This window comes from Oreochromis niloticus, linkage group LG22 (assembly GCF_001858045.2).
Source record: "Oreochromis niloticus isolate F11D_XX linkage group LG22, O_niloticus_UMD_NMBU, whole genome shotgun sequence".
Lineage (NCBI taxonomy): Eukaryota > Metazoa > Chordata > Actinopteri > Cichliformes > Cichlidae > Oreochromis > Oreochromis niloticus.
The window spans coordinates 2837166-2864042 of record NC_031985.2 but is presented as its reverse complement, the minus strand read 5'-3'; the positions used below and the strand labels follow the sequence as shown (position 1 = coordinate 2864042).

Below are 26877 nucleotides of genomic sequence, written 5' to 3'. Positions count from 1 at the left end.
ATGTTTAGACCCAACAACAAGCAACGCAAGGGAATGCAGACAATGAATACAAACAATAAGGGAACAGACCACAGGTGGGAACAAAGAGCAGAGTCTAATCGACAGTTTTACTCACAGAGGGACGATAGTAGGAGCGTCGTCTCCTCCGGCCTGAGGAAATAGGAGAGTTTGGAGCTTCTGATGCAACATCATTCCAGCTGAAGAGCCTGTGATGAGCCAGCACGTAAAATCTCCAGCGAGCAAAACGGCATCATCCAGGTGGAGTCGGCGGGCACCGAAGAGACTGGAGGATTGGCAGCTGGTGATTGGTTGTTGCTCCACATGAGAAGGAAGTCTGCACTTTTTTCTTCTTGGTGAAGGAAAAAGGGAAACCGGATAATTGAGCCTCTGATGGCCCCAGACAGGAAACTGTCTGTGGTCATAGTTGTCGAGGTGGAAGAGCTCACAGGTGAGGAGGCAGGCCAATGAGCGGGCAGCGGAGAGGCTGATCAACAACAGTGAGCAACCAGATGTGGGTGGATGATGCCCACTTTCAGCTGCAGAGGATCAGGTGCAGGCGGGGCAGCAGGTGGACGAACACGGCGTCTTTGAGGACCCCTTAGAGCCCGGTGAGTACCACTGAAAATGTTCTTCTACCGGGGGTGAGCAAACACGTCCACCTCAGCTTTTCCTCAAGAAAGGAAACGGCTACTTGCTGCCACTTGTAGGTTGGAGTCTGCTGCTTTATTTTAGTGCTCGAGATCTCCTGTCATGTACCGCTGTGTGAGGCAAGGCAGGATAGCAGATAAAATGTGGGAGTCGGAGACAAAAACTAAACTTAAAGACAATTTATTACTGATTACAAAAAAAACATAACTAAACCAAGAAATACTAAACAGACGAACACACAGCTGGAGGGAATGAAGGAGACTGTGACAAGAAACACAAGGAAATGCAAACAATGGTCGTGTCCAAATTCATGGGCTGGATCCTCCTGAGGCCGCATTTGTAGACCGATAACGTCACAGCGACGTGCCAAAGGCTGTCCAAATTCATAAACTCCTCCAAACGCAGCCGATGAATGCGTCCTCCTTTTCCTAGAATTTGAAGGATGGGTCGGGTGTGTCCTTCATGGCCCACCATATCCCAGAATTCATAGCGCTGCCCAGCCAAACTCCAGTTTCCGGCAATGGCGGCCGCTACTAAGTTTTAAAATTATTCTTATTAATCTTTCTGGGTCACAAAATAAACTTTTAACATATTTTCAGAATGTAGCTGTGTAAACTTCAAATATCTGCTCGGTTTATCAAGACATCACATATTTGCAAAAGTGCTTTGACGTTTTCGGAGACGTCTGTTACCACCAGCTCGATAGCTGACCGATAGGTAACCGAGAGCTCGAGGGTCACTGAAGCCGCCGAGAACGGCACAACTCCCGGCAAATCATTTTCAGATCACCGCGGACTTTTGCTACTCAGGTTAAACGTAATATATAAGTCACTAAGACAACCTAAAAATGATATTGTTTGGCTTTTTTCAGTGTTTTATTTGTTCGTGAGTAAATCGGTTTGGCTGAGATTAAAGTTATTAGATTAGATTAGATAAAATAAAACTTTATTAAGCCCTCTGCTGGGTTCCTCTTTGGTTTTCACACAGCTGAATAAACGTCAAACAGGAAACTGATTAAACAGAAGTGTGAGACGGTCGAGTTTACGCCAGCGTTTATGCAGCCCATGAATTTTGGACACGACTATTGAATACAAACACTGAGGGAACAGACCACAGGTGGGAAGCAAAACTAAACAAGATGCACACAGGACGAGAGACTGTCAGAATAAAACAGGAAACAGCAGAAACACACTGAGACACAGACTGACTGAATACAGGGGACAGAGGGAGTGAGAGAAACACAGAGACATGACTGGGAAACAGGCCAATCAACATGGAGACAAGACTGACTTCACAGAGAGATGCTAACACAGGAAAACTGGACACAAGAGGACGGGGACACAGAGGGGGATGATGACAGAAAACCTGAGGCTAGATAACAAACTAAGACCTGGGACACAAACAGAGACACAACAATCAGAACCAAAACTTCACCTCAGAACATGAAATAAACCAGAATCAGAAGTCAAACACAAACGCTGGCTCACAGACCAGGACCATGAGCCTCTACACAGAAAGACTCCACCCAAAACAGGAACTCTCTGTCTGAGAAGTGATGGTGCTCACCACTGCAGCACCACGCTGCCCTGTTAGTTTCTGTGCTGGTAAAAATAAAGATGAATAAATAGTTCACTCTGACATATTTCCTGTGTCACAAACACTTCTTCTCTCTGCTGCTTCTCTGTACTTACAGTTTGTAGAAGGCAGCGTCTAACAAAGCTGTGTTATTATATACATACTGCAGCTGCTGAGTTAAAGCTCATTATCTCTGTGATAGGAAATATTAAAAACAGAAACTTCTTTCAGTGTTTTACATTCATGTAACTGAACTTCAGATCTTGTTGAATGTTGTTTTCATTTGTACATAACTGACAGTTTGACGCCTCCTGACGTGTTTGAACTGTGACTCGTCCTGTTTTACTTCCTCTTTGTTTTCTCTTCAAAGCTGTCGGACTTAAAGACACAGACAGACGGTGAAGCTGCTCAAATATCTTTCAGCTCAAAATGTCTACAGAAATTCAAAGTGTTGAAGACTTCAGGGTGAAATACAGCAGAGGGTCCCAAGAGGATGGAGGAGTGAGAGAGCAAAGTGAGGTGGAGGTGTTAGATGATGGAGAGCAGCACCCTGATGTTGGCCTACAAGAAGCTGGTAAGTAGGAAATCATCAAAGTGACAAAACCAAAGAAAATGTTGATGATGAAAGTGTTGTTCAGTGTCTTTAAAGCTCTGATATCGACCACTTTAAGACATATTAGTGTCACATGTCCCCAGAATATGTTTCCAGTTTCAGTCCAAACTGGCACACAGATCATTTGTTGCACTGGGCCTGTTTACTCCCAGTTAGGAGCTCCGTTTCTAACCGTCTGACTGTTTCAGTGTCTGTGGCTTCAAGTCAAACTGGTTCAGCTGCTGCTCTGCTTTCAGGAAGAGGTCTGTGAGTGACAGAGAGAAGCAGCCAATAGGAGCAGCACAGCTCTTTCTGCTGTGAATTCAGCTGCATCAACATGCAGTATGAGTGAGTGTAGAGAGGAGGAGAGAAGCAAACTGATGGGAACAGCTAGCAGAAAGCTAACTGAGTGTAACTGAAGCACAAACACAGAGTAACACACACCCAGTACCACTCTGTTTGTTATACATCAGCTTCAAAGTTTCCACAGTTCATGGTTGTTCCTCAGCATTACATTTTCCTCACAGCTCTGACCTGTGTGCAGATGATCGTCATAGAAACTAATATTCTGGGACTCTCCTCCATATTTGTCCCTCAGGTTTTTACTCTTCTTTCTACGTTCCCTCACATCCATCAGGATAGTTTAATTAGTAATTTAGTCCTTATATTGAGATGAGGATTGTTTTTCTCTCACTGATCTATTTAAAAGCTGCGACAAAGAAGTGGCCAGACATGCATCGACCAATCACAACAGCTGGAATGGACTAATATTACTTTGTCCTTGTTTGAGTTCCTGTAACTTTTTAACAAACGCGACTAATTTGTTTGATAAATCTGATTTACTTCATTTCTACTGGGATCATTCCTACAGTGAGGATTAACAAAAAGCTCCAAAGTTCCTCATTAGTGCTTCATAAATGGACTTTTTGTGTTTCATCTTTGTAGATGTTCACACCAAGAAGAAGCTTCCAGCTGTGAGAAGAAGCTGGTTCAGAGCTTTTGAAGTGAACCTGGGAGTGCTGTATCTGCTGGTTGTGCTGGGAATCATGACACGCTGTGAGGAATTTGATTCCAATATGTTAGATGTTTGATTTTGAACATTTGAAGTGAAATGATTTGATGCTGCAGACCTGATTGTGTTTAGTTCCTGTTCCCACACTGCAGTGTTTCTCCTACTTCACTGAAAAACACACAAACAGCAAACTTGTGACTATAATGTTATTGTAGGGTCTACCTCACAGCATAAAGCACCTTGAGGCTGTTGCTGTGATTTGGAGCTGTAGAAATCAAATTGAATTGGATGATTCAGACAACGTGTGTCCTCCCAGTTGGACAAACCTCAAACACCTCACCTAAGTAGCACACAGGTGTAATCCTAGTCAGGTGCTTTCAGAGTGGAGGAGCTCCAGCTCTGAGCCCACAGACACCTTTTGGTAGAAGCTTGTTTCCACCGCTTGTATCTCATTCTTTCAGTCAGTGCTCACAGCTTGTGGTCATTACTGAGGTGAAGGTAAGAATGTAGCTCATCTGATAAATCAGCAGCACTTTCACTTTCATGCTCAGCTCTCTCTTCACCCCAACAGACAGGATCACTGCACCAATCTGGCTTTTAACATCCTTTCTTTTCTCACTCGTGAACAAAATTCAAGGATTCATTAACTTCTAGACTCGGGGAAGAAACTCATTTCCAACCTTAAACAGGCACAAAACCCTTTTCCAGCTGAGAACCACGGCCTCAGACATGAAGGTGCTAAATGTCTTCCCAACCACTTCACACTCAACTTCAACCGACCTACAGTAAGCTGGACGACATCACTCCCACACATCCTGGAGAGAATGAAGAGCTCGTCCAGTGCTGCATGATCAGGATAGAAACCACATTGTTGCTCCTGTAGTTGAGATTTCACAATTGGATGAAGTGTCTCTTTCAATATTCTGACACAAACCTTCTCAGGGAGGCTGAGGAGTGTGATCTCCTGAGGTTTGAACCCACCAGCACAGATTTACAAATCCAGAGGCCGAGTACCCGACTCCCATGTAATGTTGCAGAGGTGTGTTAACCTGGACGGCCCAACAACAAAGAGTATTTCCTGGTGATGTCACAGTAAGATGTGCAACATTTAAGTGCACTGTAATTTCAAAGAACTTTTCCTCCTTATGTTGGACACTTTTTCACACACGTACTTCTGCATTGCTCTGAAAATCAAACCAAACATGAGAAAAAGCTGAACTGCATCAGTTTTCCTGAAAGTGCAAAATGTAGAAATGAAAGGAAAAGTTAGTGAATGACCTAAAAAGGGAAAAAACACAAATAAATCCTCGGTCAGCAGTGAAGTCAAATATAAATTGTTGTTCATGTAAAGAGTGACTGAGACGTGGGTCAAACTTTCCACATCGACTGTATGAACCTCAACAGTTCAACAGTTTGTTTCTCTATAAGGCAACAGAAAGAAAACAAACTGTAACTGACAAAGTAACATTTCCTGGGTCGAACCAACTGTGACACTGAGATGTGACTGTGTTTGTGCTTTTATATGTGAAAGCTCAACGTCTTTAGAAGAAGAAGAGTTTATACATTTCTTACTTTATGCAAACTCAGTCATATATTTTCTCAAAAGCTCAACAAAGTACACATATTGTACAACACAGAGTTTAATCTGTAGTTAAGAGAAACAATAAATGCAGTTAAGAAATTTTTATGCAAATTAATCACAGGGTCTGTGTTTCCTTACATGCTGCCACTTCCTCAAAACGTCTTCCTGTCTGAAAGCAGACAGAAGGCTGGACAAGAACAGAACAGAACAGCTCGATATCTACCAGGGTCAGTACTGCAGGACTGTTAGAGGACAGTTTAACCTCATGCTCAGCGTCTCAGTCCTCTCAAGATGTCCTCAGATATTTATGCCAAACCAGATCTATCAACGAAGGTGAGATACAGCAGAAAGGAGGACAGAGCAGAGTGGGAGCAGAGGGAGGTGGATATCTACGAGAGTACAGATGAGATCAGAGATAGTTATGATCATTTTCAGTCACAGGAAGGAGGTAAGTCTGTTATAAAAATAAATGTACTTTGAGTTTGTTACAGTCAGCTTTTAATGCCAAATTACTGCAGCCCATCAAACATCTGTTTCTCCATGTGCTGTATGAACATTTGTAGTTTACGTTTTTTCCCCACGTTGGTTTGTAGAGCTCTGTGAACAGGAAATTCATTCAGGCACTTTGGTCACAGTGCAGATGTTATATTTCCTTGATTTTGGCAACCGATTCTTATGAAGCTAAGCTGATACAACCACAACCACAGGTCTATTAATCACAGAGTGACAGGAAATAAGCACAAACCAACATCCACACTGCTTTCTAACAGGACCACAGACTCAGAGTCCTCCTTCAGTCCAGAAGGGCTCTTTCAGATGTGCTACACTGGCTCTAAGAGTGCTGTGCCTCCTGATGTTAGCTGGGATCATCATCCTGTCCATATGCTGTAAGATAAGATACAACCTCTGAACTTCTCCTGCAAATGAATGTATGACTGATACTGAATCCCAGCAGCCAACAAACATGCAGCTTCACAACCAGAACGTGTCCTTCTGCCACAGCAGATACAGGAAGTACATGAAGCCAACACAGAAGCACCAAAAACTGCAGTTCCTTTAATGACCACTGGAGGCTGATGCTGAAAGCCAGTCAGTCCCCACAGACTCCCATGTTAAAATGAGCAGCTTTCCAGCATTAAAAACATGTTTGCATTCAGGACTAAATGAGTTTTGGTCTCTAAGGATAGTTTCCCTCTTCATAAAAACTGTACGGTGGCATTTTAAATTCTCTGATCAATAATATGAGCTGCTGTGTGGTACAGCCTGACCAACAAGTTGGTTTTGCTGACTGAGCTTCTAGTATTTCATGAGTCTGTTACTTAGCACTGATTAGCAGGTGTGTGTCTGTGTGCATGATTCCTGGCTCATATCTTGTGTGTGTTGTGGAGGTGGAGTGAATGTTCTTGTTGTTCCTTCAAACTCTTCACTCAACACTTCTGTGATTATATCAACAAAGCAGACAGGCAGCAGCATCTGCTGCAGACTGATGCAGGTGCAGTCACACTATGTTAGACAGTGGCTGTCTGTCATTGTGTGGACTAGTTAGTTCACTTGGTGTACTAACTAGCAGTCCAGCTTGGCCCTTGTACAGAATGCTGCAGCTCGCCTTTTGACTCGTGTGAAGAAACACTAACATATTACTTGCTTGCTTCCCTTCATTGGCTTCGAGTGTGTTTTAGAATTAAATTCAAAATCTTACTTTTGACTTATATAAAGTATATATATTATATATACTTATAAAGCACTAAATGGCCAGGCACCGGACTATCTGTCTGACCTTTGGCAGCTTTCTACGCCCTCTAGAGCCCTTCGATCAAGTGATCATTTACTCCTTACATTGTTGATGTTAATGTCATTGTTTAATTATTATTTTGTACAGCACTTTGGTCAACTCTCTGTTGTTATTAAATGTGCTTTATAAATAAATAAATAGATATAATTAAGTAGCTAGCTAACAACATTTAATTTTAGTTCCCTTCATCTGCTGGGATATATCAATTAATCTTTTTTTTTATTACATCAAATCACAACAACAGCTGCCTCGAGGTTCTTTATATTATCAGGGAAAGACTCCACAATAATACAAAGAACAATTCAGAGAAAACTCCCAGCAGCTGCTGATGGTTGGATTTTTGTATTTTTGTAACATAGATTTAAAAAATTCTATGTTTTAAATCAGTGGATGACCTTCAGCTGACCTTTAGGCCCTGGTGGAGGTGTGACAGGCTTAATGCTGAATCAGCAGAAACATCACAAATCTATGATGTGAGAACAGAGACTCCTGCAAAAGACATCTGAAAGTACGATAGACTGTAACAGCAGTGGGCAACTAGTCACCTTAACCAACAGCTACCTGGAAGCTGCAGGAAGAAACATTTATTAATTATAAATAAGCAGAAAGAGGAAGTGTTGAAGCCTCAGAGCAGCTTTGACTGGATGTAAAAAGACATATTTTCAGTGAGAACAGGCACATGTCACATGAGTCAGAATCTATTCTTTCACAGCATATAGAGAACATCTCTGACTACAGGTGTAAAAATGCTGTTTGATTCTTCACCTTCTTCCTCCACACTGAAGCACAATTATTTTGAATCTTGTCAGTGGTTTTTGTTCACAGTTGATACGTATTTAGCTCATCAGATTTCCTGTAGTTCTAACAGCTCCACCCACAGGACATGTTAAAGAACAATGGCTGCACAAGTTTCTGACTCTTATTGATATATTTGACAAAGCAGAGGAAGAAGATTATTTCTGTTCAATGTTTCACTCATTTTATTTTATTTTATTTTATTTTGGTTTCACTGAAATATTTCAGATGCTTTGAACAAGAATGAAAACAAAACACTTCATGCTAAATATGACAAACTGAACCACGTTTACAACGACACCAAAAAGAATCACACTGAGCTCCAGGATCAACTTCAAGGTAAGTAAGTAAACACCACGTTCTTATATCACAGATATATTTGTAGAACATTTTAACTTACTTTTAATCTGTTTTTCTCTAAAGACACAAAAACCAACCTGACTCAGTTACAGAGCAGTTATGATGAACTGAGTAAAAACCACAGTCAGCTACAGGAAGAAGTGAAGAAGCTGAAGGTGAAGATAGAAGGTAATAAAGTTTGAATAACTAATAGAAAACATCAGTGTTACACAGTGATAACCTGTGATGGGAATAACAGCGTTACAAGTAACAGCGTTACTTTTTTCAGTAACGAGTAATCTAACTAATTACTATTTCTATCGTTACAACGTTGTTACAGTTACTAACAAGGAAATGCGTCCCGTTCCTATTTTCAACAAACAGATGGTTAAAGCCGTCTTCAGCTTCCCACAGCTTATATCAGTTACACCGAAGTAGCTGTAAGTAATCTGGACGCTACAGCTTTAATCAGCTGTGCGCGCTCCCGCGGACGGCAATCACTTTCTGCCCGACGATCACTTTTTGGCACAACACCTGGAGCTCAGGGGGAAAAACAATCGTATGAGTGCTGCTGTTTGACTGAGGAAGAATAAAGTAGTCGTGCTAAGTCAATCACATGACCACTTAAAGACAAAGCAACAAGGTGATATATACCAGTTTTTAAATTGTGTTGATAGGCCACGTAAAACCAGAGTCATGATAAACAAGATATACGCGGCGTTTTTTCCTCAATAGTTTCGTCACGTTTACTGTCTAAGGACAGCGCAGCGAGACCTCTCTGCTTATGAGCAAAACATAAAAAAACAAAACAAAAACAGCCCGTTCCTGTTGGTGGAAAAATGCACCATGTCGACCAATTAAAAAATGATATGGCAACATGACATTTGGTTGTTTAGGAAGAGGGGGAAGTTTTAGAAGTGACGGCGAGAGAGAGAGAGAGAGAGAGAGCGAGTTTTGAGATGTGAGAGATTTGTGACGTTTAGCGTGTTTGGAGTGTGTAGTTAATGTGTTGTCTTGTGTAGTTAGTGTGTAGTGTTGTGGATAGTTTTGTGTTGTGTGTCAGAACAATGAGGCGACTGCTGTCTCCAGGTAGAAACAGCAGTGATACACCTGCTGCTGTCAGACCTGCAGGTATCAGGCTGTGATGTTCTCCTTTATAGTGGACAGAAATTATTTTTTTGAGTGGCACAAATAATTTGTGTGGCATCTTATTGAAGAACAGCTGACTGTTCTGTAAATAGTTTGAAATGGTTATTTTAAAAAAGGGTAAAAGGTAAATGATTCAAAAACTTTGTTGTTTGCAAAACTTGTAAATATGATTTTAAAATTGACAATTAATATTTGCATTTAAAGTTATGAAATATGATTCATTAAACATGTTTGTGGTTACGATAAAATTTTAACTTTTTCTACTCTGATTTTATGGTTTTTGTCTGATTTTAGATCAATTGTGTTAATACAGTAGTCAAAATGAAAACATGACTGTAAATTCAGACACGTGCGGTTGAGCTGAAAAGAATGATACCAAACAAGGCAAATAAATAGTTTTTAAAGGTAAAATGTGGAGGGAAAATCAAAAGTAGTAGAAAATGGCCAATTATACCCCGGACCCCAGAGGGTTAAATGTTTTTTTAAAGTAACACAAAAGTTACTTTTCAAGTAATTAATTACTTTTAGAATCTTGTTACTCAGTTACGTTTTTGAAGAAATATTTAGTAACTATAATTAATTACTTTTTCAAAGTAACTTGCCCAACACTGGTGATAACCTGATTGTGTCTTTATTTTGAATCCTAAATGTTTGATGCTGTGTAACAGTTTTTCTGTATAAATGTAAGTTTCAGTTAATTATGAATAAGAGAGAAAACCTGAGTTTAAATGAAGGATTTACAGGGAAAATGACAGGAACCAAAGATTTTTGACTACAGACTGAAATCAGAGATCTTATTAATGTGATACAACATGACACAAAGTCTGTCTTTAAAACATGTGTTTGACTTTAAGGAAAGTGGTGTCCTGAAGGATGGAGGAGATTTGGATGCAGCTGTTACTTTAAATCCACTGAGAGTAAAACTTGGTCTGAGAGCAGGAGAGACTGTTGGTATAAAGGAGCTGATCTGGTGATGATAAACAGCAAAGAGGAACAGGTGGGTGTGTTTGTTCATGTCTGTGTGATCTTTGATGGAGCTGACAGTGAGTTACAAAGTGCTTCATAGGTTGAATAAAGCCACACATTGATGATAAGTATACATGTGCAAACATACAGACACATAAACAAAGCAGCAGACATTCATTCCATCAGAAACACAATAGTTAGAAACTCTGGAGGAAAATAAAGGGAAAAGAAAGCTAACCTGTAAAAATGAGTTTCAGCCGTTAACAGTCAGCTGAGCTGATAGTCTGAGGAAGGCTGTTCCACAGTTTGGCTGCAACAAGCTCAAAAGCACGATGGCCTCTGGTTTTAAAATCAGAGCGAGGGACAGTTGGGAGACGCTGATTAGATGATCAGAGAGGCCGGCTGCAGTGAGAAGGTCCAAGAAGCTCTGCTATATAAGCAGGGGCCTGTTCATGCACAGCTTTATATGGTAATAACAGGATTTAAAAGAGGATTCTGAATTTGACTGTCAGCCAGTGAAGAGAAGCAAGAATAGGTGAGATATGAGACTGCAGGCCAGGGTTTGTTTGCAGCCTTGCTGCTGAGTTCTGCACTAACTGCAGACCAACTATGGAGGACTGAGAAATGCAGGTGAAAAGTGAATTCCAATAATCAGGCAGGAGAAAATGAAAGTATGAACTCAAAGTTCCAGATGATTGAATCACAGTAAAGATTTGATGTTTGCAATATTTCTGAGGTAAAGGAAACAAGACTGGGTGACCTTTGACATGTGAGGCTCAAATTCAGCTGTTGGTTGAAAATGATCCCAAAGTCTTTAACAGGTGATTTGATGTTACTGGTGAGGGGGACGATGTACTGACTGACCTCCTCAGAGAAACTGAGCCAAACAGCAGAACTTCAGTTTGAGATGAAGGAAGTTTAAATCCATGAAATGATGACAGAGAAGCATTCACTGAGGCCGGAGAGGCTCGACAGAAAAGTGTTAGTGTGGGTGTCATCTGCATAGCAGTGCTAGGAGATCCCATTAAAACCATTAAGCAGATGTCACTGGGGCAGCATTTATAAAGAGAACAGAATTGGTCCAAGGATTGAGGCATGTGGGACTCAGATGAGGACACACATTGATTAATATGAATTGTGAAGCATCTGTTTGATAATATGAAGAAAACCATGTGAGAGCAGCACCAGTGATGCCAGTTTGTAGTGTGTTAATAAGAGGAGCACCATCAACAGCATGAAGGCTGCAGAGAAGTCAAGCAGGACTCAGATGGAGTGTTCATCTTTATCCCAGCAGAAGAATCTGGTTAGTAATGTTCATGAAAGCTGTTTCAGTGCTGTGGTTTGTCTGTAAGCAGGTTGGAACTGATCAAAGATCTGAAGGAGCTGACGAGCAACTGGATTTAAAACAGTGGGATGTAAGGAGGGTTGATTCCACTCAGAAAGACTCTGGCTGTTTGAAAGTCAGCTGAAATGACAGGGACTGATTTCTAATAGAGAGAAGTCAGGGGGAGATGGCAGCAGGAAGGAGTTTGAACTCCAACAACAGAACTGGATGAGAGACTTGGGGCGGTTGAAGAGGTACAGACTTGAACTCTGACCTGATACTGTTGATGTTGCCAGTGAAGAAATCTAAAAATGTCCACAGTCATTAGAAGACATGGGAGTGACAGCAGTTTGTCTCTGGGAAGACAACACTGACTGTAAGACTGTCAAAGATGATACATCTGTGATTGGATAGTAGGTCAGACATGTGGAAGCTCAGCGTTATGTGTGGGGCCGCTAACATGATGCACTCGATGAAATGATGCTGCAGTGTTCATCAGTTGTGTGGCAGTGTTGTTAGAGGGATCATCAATAAGTAAATTAGAGTCATCGACTAAAATGACTTTATCAATATGAACAAGAACAGATGAGAGAAGATTAGAGAATTCATTCAGGAAATGATTGCAGGATTTGGGAGGTGGATAGATTACAATACAGCAAACTGGATGTTCACATTGAATTATGAAGGAGAGAAATTCAAAGCAGTTAAAGAACCAGGATTAAACTGGAACCAGTTTAGATGATCCTTAGAAACCAAGTCAACACAAAACCTTGAAATAACAGAAATGTTATAAAATGAGAGTAATCCTCATAATCCAGATTGTTTTTCTGATTCAATCCAACTGAATCAAATGATTTGTTAACACTGATTCCACTGCAACACTGACTGAGCTACAGGAGGAGCTGATATTCATTGATTCTTTGGCTCTTTCTGATTTCTGCACAATGGAAGAAAAGTTTCATCACATTTATTCTTCCTTCAGACAGATTCACAAGATGATGTTACGACAACAGAAGTGCTGAATTATGACTGGAGACAATATTTGTGTCTCTTCTCAAACAGGAATTTGTCAATGAATTCGGAGGATTCTTCTGGATTGGTCTGAGAGCCAAACAGACATCAGGAGGATCTAAATGGGAATGGGTGGACGGATCAGCGCTGACAGAAACGTGAGACATTAGTTTGTTTCTATTCCAGAGTTATTATTTAGAAGTGAAACATTGATGTTTTGGAAGATAGATCAGCAATACATGAGCTGAGCTATTTTCCAACAGCCCCACAAACTGAATGTAAAGAAAAGCAGAAATCCTTCTTTGAATGAACAGCTGTGCTTGAACTCTCTTCATCTGCAGTCTGTGATGACGTTCAGTTACAACAAGTCAGTTTGAAGAAATCAGGATTGAAAAATGTTCAAAGCAGCGACCGACACATTTCACTTTGTTCAATTTGTCTTCATGTTTTTTGTGCTGTAATGTTTCTTTTCTCACAGAACAAAAACTGTTTCAGAGAATTCCTGTCTCTTCTTCTTTGGTGTTTGTAAAACTTCAGAACATATGAAGGAAGAAGCTTCAGTAAATATGACCTGATAGACACACATTTCAAAGTGATGTCTGTAAACAGCTGACAAAACCGTTTCAAACAGCAGAAAGTCAGCTCTGACTTCTTTTTATTCTCCATTTTTACAGCAGGAAGATTTCATATTCATCAAAGCTTGAAAGCTGTTTTAGTGTGCATGATGATTCTCAGAGAAAAGTCTAAAGGAGGGAAAGTGGGCGAGAAACCTGGGAAAGAAATACAGCAAATATTTATACTCATATTTATATGAATGTGACAATAGTTATGAGTTTAGTCCAGTTTCATATCAGATTTGATCTCTCTGACAGGTTCTGGGCAGAAGGACATGGGAATCCCAGTTCTGGTTCCCGTGGAGTCTGCTGTGATGATTCTGGGAGATGGACAGGGTCACATTATTCTGAATCAAAGACCTTCATCTGTGAGAAATGAGTTTGGTGCTTTGATGTAAATGTTTGAATAATCCAACCAAAGACACCTCACTATGAAATGTCCTGCATGAGCCTCAGACTCAGCTCACAGTTGTTACTTGTTCATTCTGCATCATATATTGATTACATATATTGTCCCTCTGTGCTCTGTGCTGTACAGTAAGGTTGGAAGTCATCCACACAAAAACTTGAAGTACTTCATTACTCTGTAGTTCCAGCAAATTGTTCTAATAAAAGTCAAAGTGCAGCTTGTCTTTACTTTGGTTTACTTGGTTTCTTCATCAGTCTGTTGGTCCTAAAACTACAATTCTGGTTTTTAACCCTTTACATTTAAATTCCAGTTTAATGCTTTTTTATTATTTTTACAAAGAAAATAACAATAACTATTTTTTGTCCCAGTATAATGAATATTTGAAGATAAGACTCTAATCACCACCAGTGACCTCTGTCAAAGTTCAGCAACAAAATTGATTTGTTTGCATTAATATTTTAATGTAGTGTCAGATTTAAAATGTTTCAGTCTTCAGACAAAATGAACAAAATCTGTAATTGTCTGCAGCGTCCCAAACGTGTCAGCTCTAAACTGAAGATGTTTTGTGCATTTTAACATCGTTGTGTAACGTGTTGCTACATCTCTGGTCACAGGCTGCCATGTAGGTCACAGCACGGGGTACAGCTCAGTGTAGATTTAACATAAACATATAAAGGAAGGATGAGTGTGAACAAGTGTGACCTCCATGAAGAGGAAAACAAGACTCACCTCAACCATGAATGTGACGTCAGGATCCCAGCTTGAGCTTTGTGTTAACAGGACTGTGGGCCCTCTGCCAGTAGGAGGCGCTACAAACTGACTGGTGCATTGTTGAAGAGGGAGGAGTCAGAGGTGGAGAAGGGTGGAGTCTGATCATTGGCTCCCAGAATTGGTGTTATGGACATTTACGGGTCCTAAATGAACATTTGTCAGATCACATCTGCATATGTTCATGATCACCACAAGTTTTTCTTTCATTTAATGTAAATTGTCCCTTAAATATATTAAATATCGTCTGGTGGGTAACAAATATAATGTGTGTGTAATTTTAAACTTCGACTCACCTGAAAGTTTCGAGTCAGCCTCCTGCTGCTGCAGCTCCAACAGGCTTCCTGCTCACTTCAAGTTTAATTAGACTTCACAGTTCAGTCACAAGACCAGCAACACATTTACAACCAACACACACACACAGGCAGCACTGATGGTTGGACTTCAGTTTTATTGTTCTCAGAAATCAATACCAGTGAAAAATAAATTAATTCCTTGATTTTATTTTTTTAAACATTCTGGTCAGAGGTGTAGAGGGAACTGCTCTCCTCACAGACCTGAAGGCTTCAAAACACTAAAGTCAGAAGGAAAGTTCAAAGTTCAAATTCTGGCCAAACTCACATCAAACACAAGGTTGAATAAAAGCACAGTCCTCCACATAACTGGGATTTTTTTCAGACAATGAGACTAAAGGGATTAAAGTCTGAATATAAAGACAAGAAAAGAAATGAAGTGATAACTAAATAAAAACACCAAGTAAGAAACAGAGAGCGTTGTGAAAAATAACAGTTTTGTTAAATTTGCTTCTCTGAGTAAAACTGTGGGTTGACAGACTGAACCAAAATACATTTACACAGAAATAATCTCGGTTTTTACAACTTATATTTTCATCAGCCTCCCCAAACACAGAGACCAGTTTGAGCTTAATACTGTGACAGTACCTGCACTCAAACACTACAAAATAATATGAATATGTAACAATAAAATGTTTGTGTGGCTCTATGATTAGAAACTGATCCACTGCGTGGTGACTGAAATAAACAAAAACATGCAAAACTTTACATAAATATTAGTTCTGAAGTTGGAAACTGGCGGCAAAGTTTGAGAGGCTTTAAAACAAAGACACTGGAGGTAATAATCAGACTGATGCAGGACAGGACCAACACACTAACAGATTACATCATTTTCATCAAATACTTTGCAATTTAAATCAAAACCTTTTAGATATTTTTATTTTATTTTTTCTGTCAGAGAAGCAACAGAGTAAAATAAAATCTTTTAAGACTAACAGACTTTAAAGAGAAAATACTGAAGGAGACAGTTTGAAAATAAGTTGTTGCTGGACCGTTTGGAGGCACTTAACCAAGCAGGTTAAAAATATAAATGACAGACGAGTCTCTGATTAGGACGACCACAGGGACAGTTACAGACTGTATATAAAAGAAGGATGTAGCTTCTACATCTGATTAGCCTTGAACCCTAAATTCTCTCTGATGACCAGAAGGTGGCAGCGTTTGACAAACAGACGTCTGTGGGGAAACTGCCTCAGTCGATCTGTGACCTCAGTAAACAGTTAAAGTTTAAACTTTTAGGGTCAAAATCAGTCGTTTCAAGTCTTATTTAAAACCACTGGATTTTTTATTTAATCAACTGACCAACAAAGAATAAAAATGATAAAGTGGGACGTGATTTAAGGCTCCATTTGTTTAGATCATCTGTTGTGTAGATGCAGAGTTCAGAGCAGTTCAGCTGCTGTTGTGAGGACTGAGGGAGCGAGCAGTGTATGATTTAGCAAACTGTAATCAGTAAAGCTGAGCGACCGTTTATCATCAGAGGGACTGAAGGTAAGCAGTGGTACATTTAGATATTTGTCAGGTTTTTATTTATTTTGTTCAACAGTCTGTTTCAAGCTGTGTTTACTTTGTAATAACAGAGTTTAATGTTGCAGATATTAAGGTAGATGGAGTATCTGGAGTCGTAGATTTCTTGATGTGTTTAATTCAAAGCAGTGAAGTTAAGCCTGGGATAATCCAGCAGCTGTGTGCTGATGACTGCAGAGATTCTCTATCAAACTCTGCTTCAAAGAGATTTACATTCTGAGGCCCGTTTAGATCGTTTACATCTTGGTCAGTACATGTTAAACCATAACTGTTAATGACTGAATAATGAGAAGTTCATCAGTGTTCCTAATCTTCATTTTCCAATTTAATTTTTTTTGTCATATCTACATGTGGATCTATACAAGTGGTTGTGTCTCTTGTTGTATTTTTTGGTTGACTGAAGAAATTTTGAGAAGTAAAGTTTGAATTTTTTTCATCCTCATAAGAAAAAAAGTCTAAAATCTCAGGTCACAGTTATTTACTCAGTGACTGCTTTTACATACATGAACCTCATTTTGATCATCTTTAGCATCAACTGAAAAATCTACCACTGTAAAAGTCTGTGTATGATATTTAAAATAAGAAGCAGCAGAATAAATAAACTTTAAAAACTCAGCTGTTTTGTCTCAAAACAAACTGTCTCAACAAATTCTGCTTAGAGTTGATTATTTTGGGTGAAATGAGCCTTTAAAGGCCACTTTGAGGCTAAATTGTTAAAGACATCATCTCTGTCTCTGTCGTTCCATCGAGTCTTTGGATGTTTAAAATCACGTCCAAAAGAAATCCCAGTGCGCTGCATGATATTTGAAATTGTACAGAATGTAAAAATCTCACACTGAAGATGAATTTCTGTGTTTTTTAACTTCAACACACCGACTGCTGTTTGTGAAACTGAATCCTGCATCTTAGCTGTGAGTGTATCTGAACGTGTTTCACCTTCAGACACACTGAGTGTGGGTGGATGACTTTATGTGAACATGAAGCACTAAATGTATAAAGGCTCATTTACACCATGAAGGCTGCTCTCAAAGACTGGCACAGACTTAATGCTGTTTGTTAAGGTGGAATTAAGGAATAAGTGTCTGAAGTTGTTAGAACATGTTTAGCGCCACCTTGTGGCCGGACGTCACTTTTTTCTTAAATTCAGCTTCACGAGGTTTTAAATTTCTGTCAGTTTTTGAAAGCAGGGCTCCAGAGTGTAAATGAACCTTTATACATGTAGTGTTTCATGCCCACTTCTGTGACATGCACTCTGTGTAACTCAGTGGCAGCTTTTCAGTGTGAAAATGAACCACAAGAACTGAACATCTCTCTTCATGACTTCAGTCCAAATACAATCAGCTGTGAAATGTTTTCATGCTCAGTTAAAAAGTTTCTTCTGTTCACATATTTGAACAAACATGCAGGTTTTCTGTAAGTCTCATTACAGCCTCTTCAGTCTGTGGCTGTAATTACACAACAGTCACGGTGGAGGCTGCTGCTTTAATCATGTGGCTGACAATAATAATAATTAATAATAATAACAATTAAAAACCTCAACAATTAGAGTCTTGATAACACTGGTGGATCATAGTGTCCTCATATTTCTGAGACTACGTACCTCCAACATTGTAGCCCACACAGGAGTTCTGATCACAGTAACCCGGAGGCCCCTGGGGCCGATGGGACCGGGGCTCCGGGCCGACCGGGTACTCCGGGATTTCCAGGTCGTCCTGAGGGTCCAGAGCTACCTGGTCTGCCCTGTCCCTGGGGACCTGGGAGGAAGAGGATGAAGAGTTTAGAAAACAAAACACAAATGTTAGAATTACAGATTCACTCTGTGAGGTCAAACTCATCATCAGCCATAAGAACCCCGACTGTGAGCCCAAACAAGGTTATTATCGTTAACGAAAACTAACGAAATAACGAAAACTAGAAGTGAAAAAACATTTTCATTAACGGAAATAAAAATAAAAACAAAAAAAGGAAAACTAACTAAAACTGTAATGAGTGTTCACTAAACTAACTAAAATTAACTGAATTTATAGCAAAAATGTGTTTAGTTTTCATTGATGTGTGCGTGTCATACAATAGTCAAGGGTAAAAAAGAAGTTTAGTTTCCAGGTTTTTTTCTTGCCGTGTCTCATTATGCCAGCAGGTGGCAGTACGTTAGTCGGGTCGTCTGTGTCGCTGCTCCGTCCACGCGCAGAATCACGTCAGGAAAAGTCGGGAGAAAGCGCCAGAGTCCAATTTGGGATTACTTTGAATATGACTGTGTTTTGGATAAAGCAAGTGTCTTGTAGTGGAAAGAGACAAATTATGAGGGACATTTCTAAAAGGAAAAAAATCCCACAAACCTTAAAGTGCACTTGAAAAGCTCACACAAGAAGGCTAACCTAGCTTACCTGGAGAAGGTAAGGGAGCACGCCCAACCCTCATCCCCAGAAACAGAAGCTAACCCCAGGCAAGGCAGCGTGATGCATCCCGAGACAACAGGACTGGGATATCTACATAACTGTGTGAGTCAATTGCCTTCAAAAGGTTTATCAATTCACTTGAACCAAAATTACGAACACCCGGTGCTGCAAGAGTTAATAGTCTCATTGCGGCCAAGATATACATTTTATAGTTGCCTGGTATCAACGGTTGTTCATCTGCCCTAATTTATTTATTTATTTATTTAAAGAACCCATAGGTGGGAATGTGAGTTGTCTGTCTCTGCGTGTTAGCCCTGCGACAGACAGGCGACCTGTGCAGGGTGCAGGGTATGGTAGCTGGAATAGCAACATACCTAGGGATCGGTACTGATGGCACCAGTGTCTGACATAAACGGTAGTAACCAGACCGAAAAGCAGCGCACATTTCGGTGCTTTATTTCGGTGCTTTTTTTTTCCTGAGCCAATTCTAGCCAATCATTTTACGTTTCTGAGGATAGTAGGCGGGGCCAGGCTTTTAGAGCAGAGCTACAGATTAAAAATGCCCAAGGCGAAGCAAAAGATGCAAACTCAGCAGCCTGCAACAAGTGCTTTAAGCTGATACTGTGATACTGTCAAAGGAGGTAACACCTCAAATCTGATGAAACACCTGGTGACGCATAGCGTTTTTTTTTTTAAGCCGAGAAATGAGCCGTGTTTGATAGCTTGCTGTGAGACCTCACACCGTGCACATCTACTGCGGGAAACAGTTAAACATGAGAGGTTTTTGGACAAAGTTTGTGTTCTCCATTCTTTAAGCACCGGTTTGAGCACCGTTTAAGCACCGGCACCGTTTCAAAAGTACCGGTTTGGCACCGGTATCAGATAAAACCTAAACGATACCCATCCCTAAACATACCCAAGGATAAGCAGAAGAGAATGACTGATATGATGAAACTGGGATTTTGTTACACTTAATTATTGCAAACACAACTAAAACTATAACTGAAACTAATCAAAACTAAACTGAAACTAAGGATTTTCAAAAAAATAAAAACTAAACTAAACTAGCAAACAATTGGTAAAAACTAATTAAAACTAATATAAAATTGAAAATCTAAAGTCAAAACTAAATAAAAATAAAAACTAATGAAAATTGCAAAACTATTAAAACCCTGAGCCCAAAGTTATCACAACATCTGTTTGTGTTTACTTTTCTCCTGCGTTTTGTCAGTCAGACAGAAAAATACTTTGCCAACTATCAAAGTGATGTTTTTAATGGTTTTATGGTCAGAGTCATGTAGCCAAAGTACTTCCAGACTTTTCCAGGTAATAAATGTTTAAGACATTTTTAAATGAGACTCAGAATTAACTTAATAACACCTCAACAACTAAAATTATAGAAAAAAATTATATCAACTATTCAATTTTAGAGACAATTTGTTTACTTTTTTGGTTCAGTTCAGAAAAACAACAACAACAACAAAACTACTACTAATAAAAATAATAATCTAGCTTAGCATGTCACTTATCTTAAGACGTTTAATAAAAATTTCATATTTTCTGTTGAATTCTGTGGATTTTACAACATCTTAATGATCCATGTGAAACATGTTTTCTTTTACTAATCAGGTGATCATGTTCAGGACTTTCTTCACCGCATCACTGGGATGGTTCAGAAAGGCTTAGTCGGAAAATAAGTTACCAGGTGGTCCTGGAGGTCCTCTGGGTCCTTGAACACCAACACCTGGAGATCCCTTATCACCCTTCTCTCCTGGTTGTCCTGGAAACACAACAGAAAGAAAAATTTTATTTATTTTACACTGGGCCGTGTGGCAGCCCCTCAGTTCACACTCTGTTTTAAACAGTAACAGAGTTTTACTATTTGGTTAAACTTACCTCTTTCTCCTGGTTGCCCATTCTGTCCATTCTGTCCTGGGAAGCCTGGTCTGCCTGGGGGTCCCTGTTCTCCCTGTGGTCCTGGGGGTCCTTCTCGACCAGGCTCTCCTAGTGGTCCGGGAACTGTGCGGATTGACACCGGAGGACTCGGCACGTGGTTCAGGATGCTGTTGTAGCGCGCCATGTGGCCTGAAAACAGTTCAGTTCAAACATTATTATTATTATTATTATTATTATTATTAACAAATAACAAAGTTTCTTTTAAACTCACTTTGGATCAGCTGCTCACAGACCTGTCTGGCAATGGCCTGAACTGATGCTGTCGACTGGAGATCTCCCTGAAAAACCGCACGATGTTCATATAAAACACATTCAGTTATGTGGGAGTGTTTTTAAATGATTCATATTCTGTGTTTTATGAAGGCGCTGCAGACTCAAATATAATTATTAGCACTGAAATTTACACATAAATCTGCAGACTTGTTTCATTTCTTTTTCAGCAGTTTTGCAGCAGCTGCTTGTGTCAAATATTAAGTTAAAGGCAAATTTAAAGTAAATTTATTTTATGAAACTCAAATACATGAAGCCTGTGATGAGCTTTCAACATAAAGAATGAAAACGATGAGATTTTGGGCTTTTTTTAGATTAGTTCAAAGTCAATATGCAAAATTTACATTTCTATGCTTTACACAGATTATATTTACTTATTGGATGATGCTGATATTTCATTAATACTTTGATGGATGTCTGCTGTTTATGAACTTCTTTTTTCCTTAAAGCGTATCCTTGAGTTTCACATTGCTGATGCAACACAACACTGCACGGTGAAGCTCCCCAGTATATTTCTGACCTGTTGAAACCTCATGCTTCATCCCGAGCACTTAGGTCTTCAGGTCAGAGGCTACTGGTGGTCCCTCGTACTAGGTTTAAAACACGTGGGGATCGGGCTTTTCAGGCACTGGCACCTAGGCTGTGGAACTCCCTGCCGTTGTCTTTACGCTGTCTAGACTCTACTGACTCCTTTAAAAAGCAGCTGAAGACATTTTTATACAAACGGGCTTTTAATTAATTTTTACTTCTATGTCTGATCTTATTGTGAAGCACTTTGTGATTTCTATCTGTGAAATGTGCTATATAAATAAATTTTACTTACTTACTTACAATATATCTCAATATGCAGGTTAGCAGACAGGACGTTTGTGACTGAGGGAAAGTAACAACATGAAGACAGAGAGCTCACCCGTTCACCTTTCTCTCCCTTAGTTCCAGGAGGTCCCTGCAAGAGAAATGAATTCATGAAAAACGAGAAAAAACAAAAACTTGTGAAGCATCGAACACAAGATGAAGCAGGTGATTCTCTCGTCAGGACAGCAGGTTGATCATCTTGCTGTCCTCATTAAACTCAAGCCTGCTTGTTTTTGTCATTGATTTAAAACATTGGAAATCTTCATCTATATGTATAATAAGTAAAAACATAATTTCAAATGTTTGTACTTTTCAGTGTTGACATTTCTCAGAGGGAAACACACACATCTTAAATCGAGGGGATTTGATTTCAGGAACGTGTCGATACCAGCGAGAGGTCTCTGGCCTTCAGGACTGTGATGGTGATACGTTTGTCGTGATGGGACTTTAACATTCCCTCTCAGAGTCAGGGGCAAATCTACATGAAACATCGTTAGAAGCTTCAAATGTGTCGACACAAAACAGAGAATATAAATATTTGTGCAGCGCTGTCACTTAAAGTCGTGTTTATAATAATACTGATACAGACAAACATCCAGTAAGAATGTAGAACAGAGGAATAAACACATAATAAACCAACATCGATGGAGCGTAGGCTGCTGTGACCTCGGTGCTTCTTTCTATTTATCGAGATTAGAAAGTATGACAAATGTTAAGAAATACAACCCAGAATGTAGTATTTATGGAAATAGTGTTAATACACAAAACTTGAACTACTATATCTTTTACTTCCCTAAATTCTCATTACGACCTGTAATTTCCCAGCATGAGGTAAAGAGCTGATGAGGCCTTTCTGCAGTCCACCCATGCATCTGTAACTACAAACATTTTATCGCAGTGATGAATAATCATTTGTCAGCAGTTTGTATCACCTCCCACTGAGTCCAGTGTCTTCTTTGGTGCTGCACTTCAAATGTGATTTACTCTCCATGAAGTTTTCACATAAGCATGAATAAATATGAAAGCAGCGAGTGCTCACACACCTCTGTTTTCAGTGGCTGAAGTAGAAACCAGTACAGCAAATGGACAGCAGACAAAGGTTTACATGCACAGCTACATACTGATCACTGACTCTGCAAAAAGAAAAAGCTGACATGGAGACTTGGAGTGACTGTGACTCCTGTCACTGAGTCATCACAGCAACATAACAAAAGTCCTGATGTACAAACAGAATGAAAGAAAGAGGAGCCGTCAGCATCAGTGATGGATCTGTTCTGGCTGAATGCCGTGTTCACTGTTCATTCATGTGTTCACCCAGAAGCATAACGACACTGCCAGCTTCTGATAGAAAGAAATAAGGATTTGTGTTGGCCATTTGAAAGGCTGTCAAAGGTGGAGGCTCAAACAGCAGTTTTCTGTTGACATAAACACAAAACACTGAGCTGCACATATCAGTGAATGTGTCAAACAGCTTCTAGAGCTTCAGATTGGACAGGAAGCTGTTAACCTCTTTGACAGACGCTCACCTCGCTGCACTCTCAGTGTTCAGCTGACAGACTGGACAGAGTCACTGACAACACATCCTGCTGCCTCCTGCGTCTTTGCAGAGACTGTTCACATGCAGCAGCTCATGCCAGAAACATGAAACTCATAAAACTCCAAAATACTGGCGTTCCTTCTAAGAGCTAAAAACCCTGCCAGTCCCAAATTAGAATATATTTAAAATCAATCCAATGCCTCAAGTTCAACATCTGATATATTATTTTTCTTTGATTTGCAATCAGTTTATTGAATTGTACAGGATTTCATTCTATTCAGTCTAAGCAGGTATTATATAATTTAATATAATCTAGAAAAAAACAAGAGTAGTACAATGACAGTAGAGACAGTTTACAGATATAATAGTATCACTAAAGTAGTACTTATATGCACAGTATCAGTGCTGAAGATGATAAAATATCTACATTACAGGTTTTATTATTCATATTAGTGTTTGACCACATCCCAGTAGTTATTGTAATGACAGTATTAATATCTGTTTTATCAACAAACTTATCAAACAGCTGCATTATTAGTGTGTCTGTTATGACTCACTCTGGGTCCTGGAGGTCCTTCCCTCCCTGGACCTCCGGGTCTTCCAGGAACCCCCTGAAACAGCACGAGGAGAGCAGAGGTCACTGCAGGTCACGTTCACGCCAGCCCTAAATCTCAACATGCATCGATTTCAGTGTCTGTAACTCATTATTGGTGAGTAAGCCTGTGATGGAGCTCTGGATGTACACTTAATAAATACCTCCTAAGAGAAGAGTACTCACAGGTGCTCCCATGACATGGATTTTTACTCATAGCTACACTTTTAGACTGAAGATATGAAGCCTTGTACCTGTGTTTTATCATCTGAGGAGTCTCCTCCACCAAAGGAGGAAAGATGCAACATGACAGACATCGGGATGAAACACTTTAAACACTTCACAGTATTTTTCCCCAGGTTAAACACTTGCAGAGAGAGAAGGATTTTAAACGTGATGTCGAAGTCTCCTTCTTTCCTAAGTAACAGGTAACCTAACAGTCTAAATTTGATTTTTTTTTAATCTCTCTAAATAATTTATATTCAATTATGAAAGCACAGTAATGTGTTTAAGCATCACTTGATGTAAAGAAATGAGAAGCTGAGTGTTGGTATCTTACTAAGAGTGCAATGAGAGCTATCATCTGTCAGTATATAAAAGCTGATCACATCTTATTACCTGAGTTCCTTGTTGTCCAACATCACCTTTCTGCAGGCACAACGACAGTTTAAATCAAAGATTAAGGAAAAAAAGTAACAAAGCAAGAGTGAATGTAACGCTTTACTCACTTTAAATAGTTTAACTGGTCCATAGTTTAGCCAAAACTACAGACCAGTTGCTAGGTTTGGCAGGATTACAATAGGAAATGAGGTGAATGCGGAATGAAATGGCTGGAGACAGGAAATGAGCAACAATGGTTATTATTTTGTACAGAAATGAAAATAAAATAAGACACAAATTCCACAATAACAGCAGTAATAGTAATAATAAGCAGGCATAACAAAAATAACCCCCAAAACAGTCCTATTGAGCTCAATAATTCAGTTGTCCTTTTTGGTCACTAGTCAGGTCAGGATTCCTTATTAGGCTACGTTCACACTGCAGGTCTTAATGCTCAATTCTGATTTTTTGATCAAATCTGATTTTTTTTGTGCAGACAAAAAAATCAGATTGCTGTCACATTTTATTTGTCACTACAAATAAAATGTGACAGCAAACGCGCTCTAGTGTGAACCCTCAAAGCGGCCCGCATGCACAAAAGAAGACGTCACACAACGCGCTCTGTTTAGACCCAGACCAAACAGTGTTGTTTGACTGACGGCCCTTAATATAAAGGCTTGTTTCAGACTTTATGTTTCCCAATTCTGCTTTAAGTTATAAAGTTATTTTTTTATTTACATATGGCCTGATAATGATCCTTATTGCTGTTTTAGAGGAGCGGTGCTTCAAAGGATAGCTGCAGATTTCTGTCAGAATCTGCAGATTATACAGTACAAATAAAATGTTCACGTTTCTCCAACGTTGTCTTCCCAACAGTGTCACTAACATCTACACTGGATGGCCAGGAAGCGTTCGCGATGTCTTCTCCGGCGCTGATATTTGGCGTCTGTCTTGTGTCAGTGACATAAAAGACGGATTTAATGCGACATGACCGTTCAAACAGCAGTCGCTTTCTAAAACATCGGATATGTATCGGATTCAGTACCACATATGAAAGTGACCCAGATCGGATTTGAAAATATCAGATTTGTGCCGTTTTTACACTGTCATACCATGATCGGATATGGGGCGCATAGGGTCAGAGAAGTCGGATTTGATGCACTTTCGCCTGCAGTGTGAACGTAGCCTTAGTCTAGTACTTTTTTTCTTGGTTTTGTGGTTTGTGTGTTACCACTTTGATGCCTCTGTTGAGGGAGAATGTTGCTTGGAGATCAGGGGCAGTACCCCTGGACTGGGAGACCGGGGTGGTGGTCCCCATCTTTAAGAAAGGGGACTGGAGAATGTGTTCCAACTACAGGGGAATCACACTCCTCAGCCTCCCTGGGAAAATCTATGCAAGGGTGCTGGAGAGGAGAGTCCGTCCATTAGTCGAACCTTGAAACAAATGTTTCTTTTCAAAATAAAAGAGTGGAAATACATTTATACAAATAAAAAGAAAGCCAGAAAGAACAACAACAAAAGCAGTTTTCTCTACTTGGTTACATGAAATATTGTTAAAACTGTATAACCCACCAGGGCTCCGATAATGAAGCATCCACTGGGTCCTTTCCATCCTGGGGGTCCCTGAGGTCCTGGAAGATCCGTATCTCCAACAGGACCAGTTGGTCCCTAAAGAGAGCAGGACAGAGAATGTTGAAGCTAATGTGCTAAAAACATGAATGTGATGTAGTTTGCAGTTTTGGATAGTCTGGGGTGGTGATGGTGGCTTTAGCTGGTAATGTGGGACACTTCCCCAGAGATTTACTGGTTATCAGGTGACCCATTAACCAACTGACCAACTAAAGAAGGGCGTGAGTTTATGATCAGCTACGTGAGATCATAAACAAGAACTTATTAACCAACCATGTTTTAACTCACACAATAACACTCAGAAATAATTGTTTTTCATTAACTTGTGTTATTTCATTACCTGTCTGTGATTTTTGTACAGTAATTGAACCAAGCCTTTAGTAAATAATGATAAGAATATGAAGAACACAGCTCTGATGTTATGTTCAAAACATATGAACTGAAGTTTGCATCCTCTAAGCAGCAAATGCCAGCCTGTAGCCACATGTAGTACCACTACAAGATGATACAGTGAGTCTGCAATGAGCTCATATTTGTATTGTTGTTTTTGCACTACACCATTAGCAGTGTCGGGGAATACATGTAC

At 39.8% G+C, this 26877-nt stretch overlaps 2 protein-coding genes across 3 annotated transcripts in view; one reads left to right on the top strand and one right to left on the bottom strand.

Annotated features, from left to right (window-relative positions):
* Nucleotides 1-14490, top strand: part of LOC109194357 (C-type lectin domain family 12 member B) — a 159144-nt gene extending 144654 nt beyond the window's left edge. The window contains exons 1-7 of one of the 2 annotated variants that reach the window (XM_025902367.1): nucleotides 5422-5857; nucleotides 6180-6296; nucleotides 8225-8335; nucleotides 8420-8524; nucleotides 10339-10481; nucleotides 12837-12943; nucleotides 13658-14490. In XM_025902367.1, the coding sequence (XP_025758152.1) occupies nucleotides 5701-5857; nucleotides 6180-6296; nucleotides 8225-8335; nucleotides 8420-8524; nucleotides 10339-10481; nucleotides 12837-12943; nucleotides 13658-13778 (861 nt within the window). In that variant the 5' untranslated portion in view covers nucleotides 5422-5700 and the 3' untranslated portion in view covers nucleotides 13779-14490. Of the gene's footprint in view, nucleotides 1-5421; nucleotides 5858-6179; nucleotides 6297-8224; nucleotides 8336-8419; nucleotides 8525-10338; nucleotides 10482-12836; nucleotides 12944-13657 lie in introns of those variants that run through there. The other variant, XM_025902366.1, reaches the window with a different exon arrangement.
* Nucleotides 14491-18088: 3598 nt separating this feature from the next.
* On the bottom strand, nucleotides 18089-24731 carry LOC112843581 (collagen alpha-1(XIV) chain-like; the record flags this gene model as incomplete). Its single annotated transcript, XM_025902514.1, has 7 exons — nucleotides 18089-18210; nucleotides 20555-20632; nucleotides 20749-20937; nucleotides 21020-21086; nucleotides 21989-22024; nucleotides 24028-24081; nucleotides 24681-24731. Coding segments are annotated over 7 exons (597 nt in total), but the record flags the coding sequence as incomplete, so codon positions are not given.
* Nucleotides 24732-26877: the final 2146 nt, after the last annotated feature.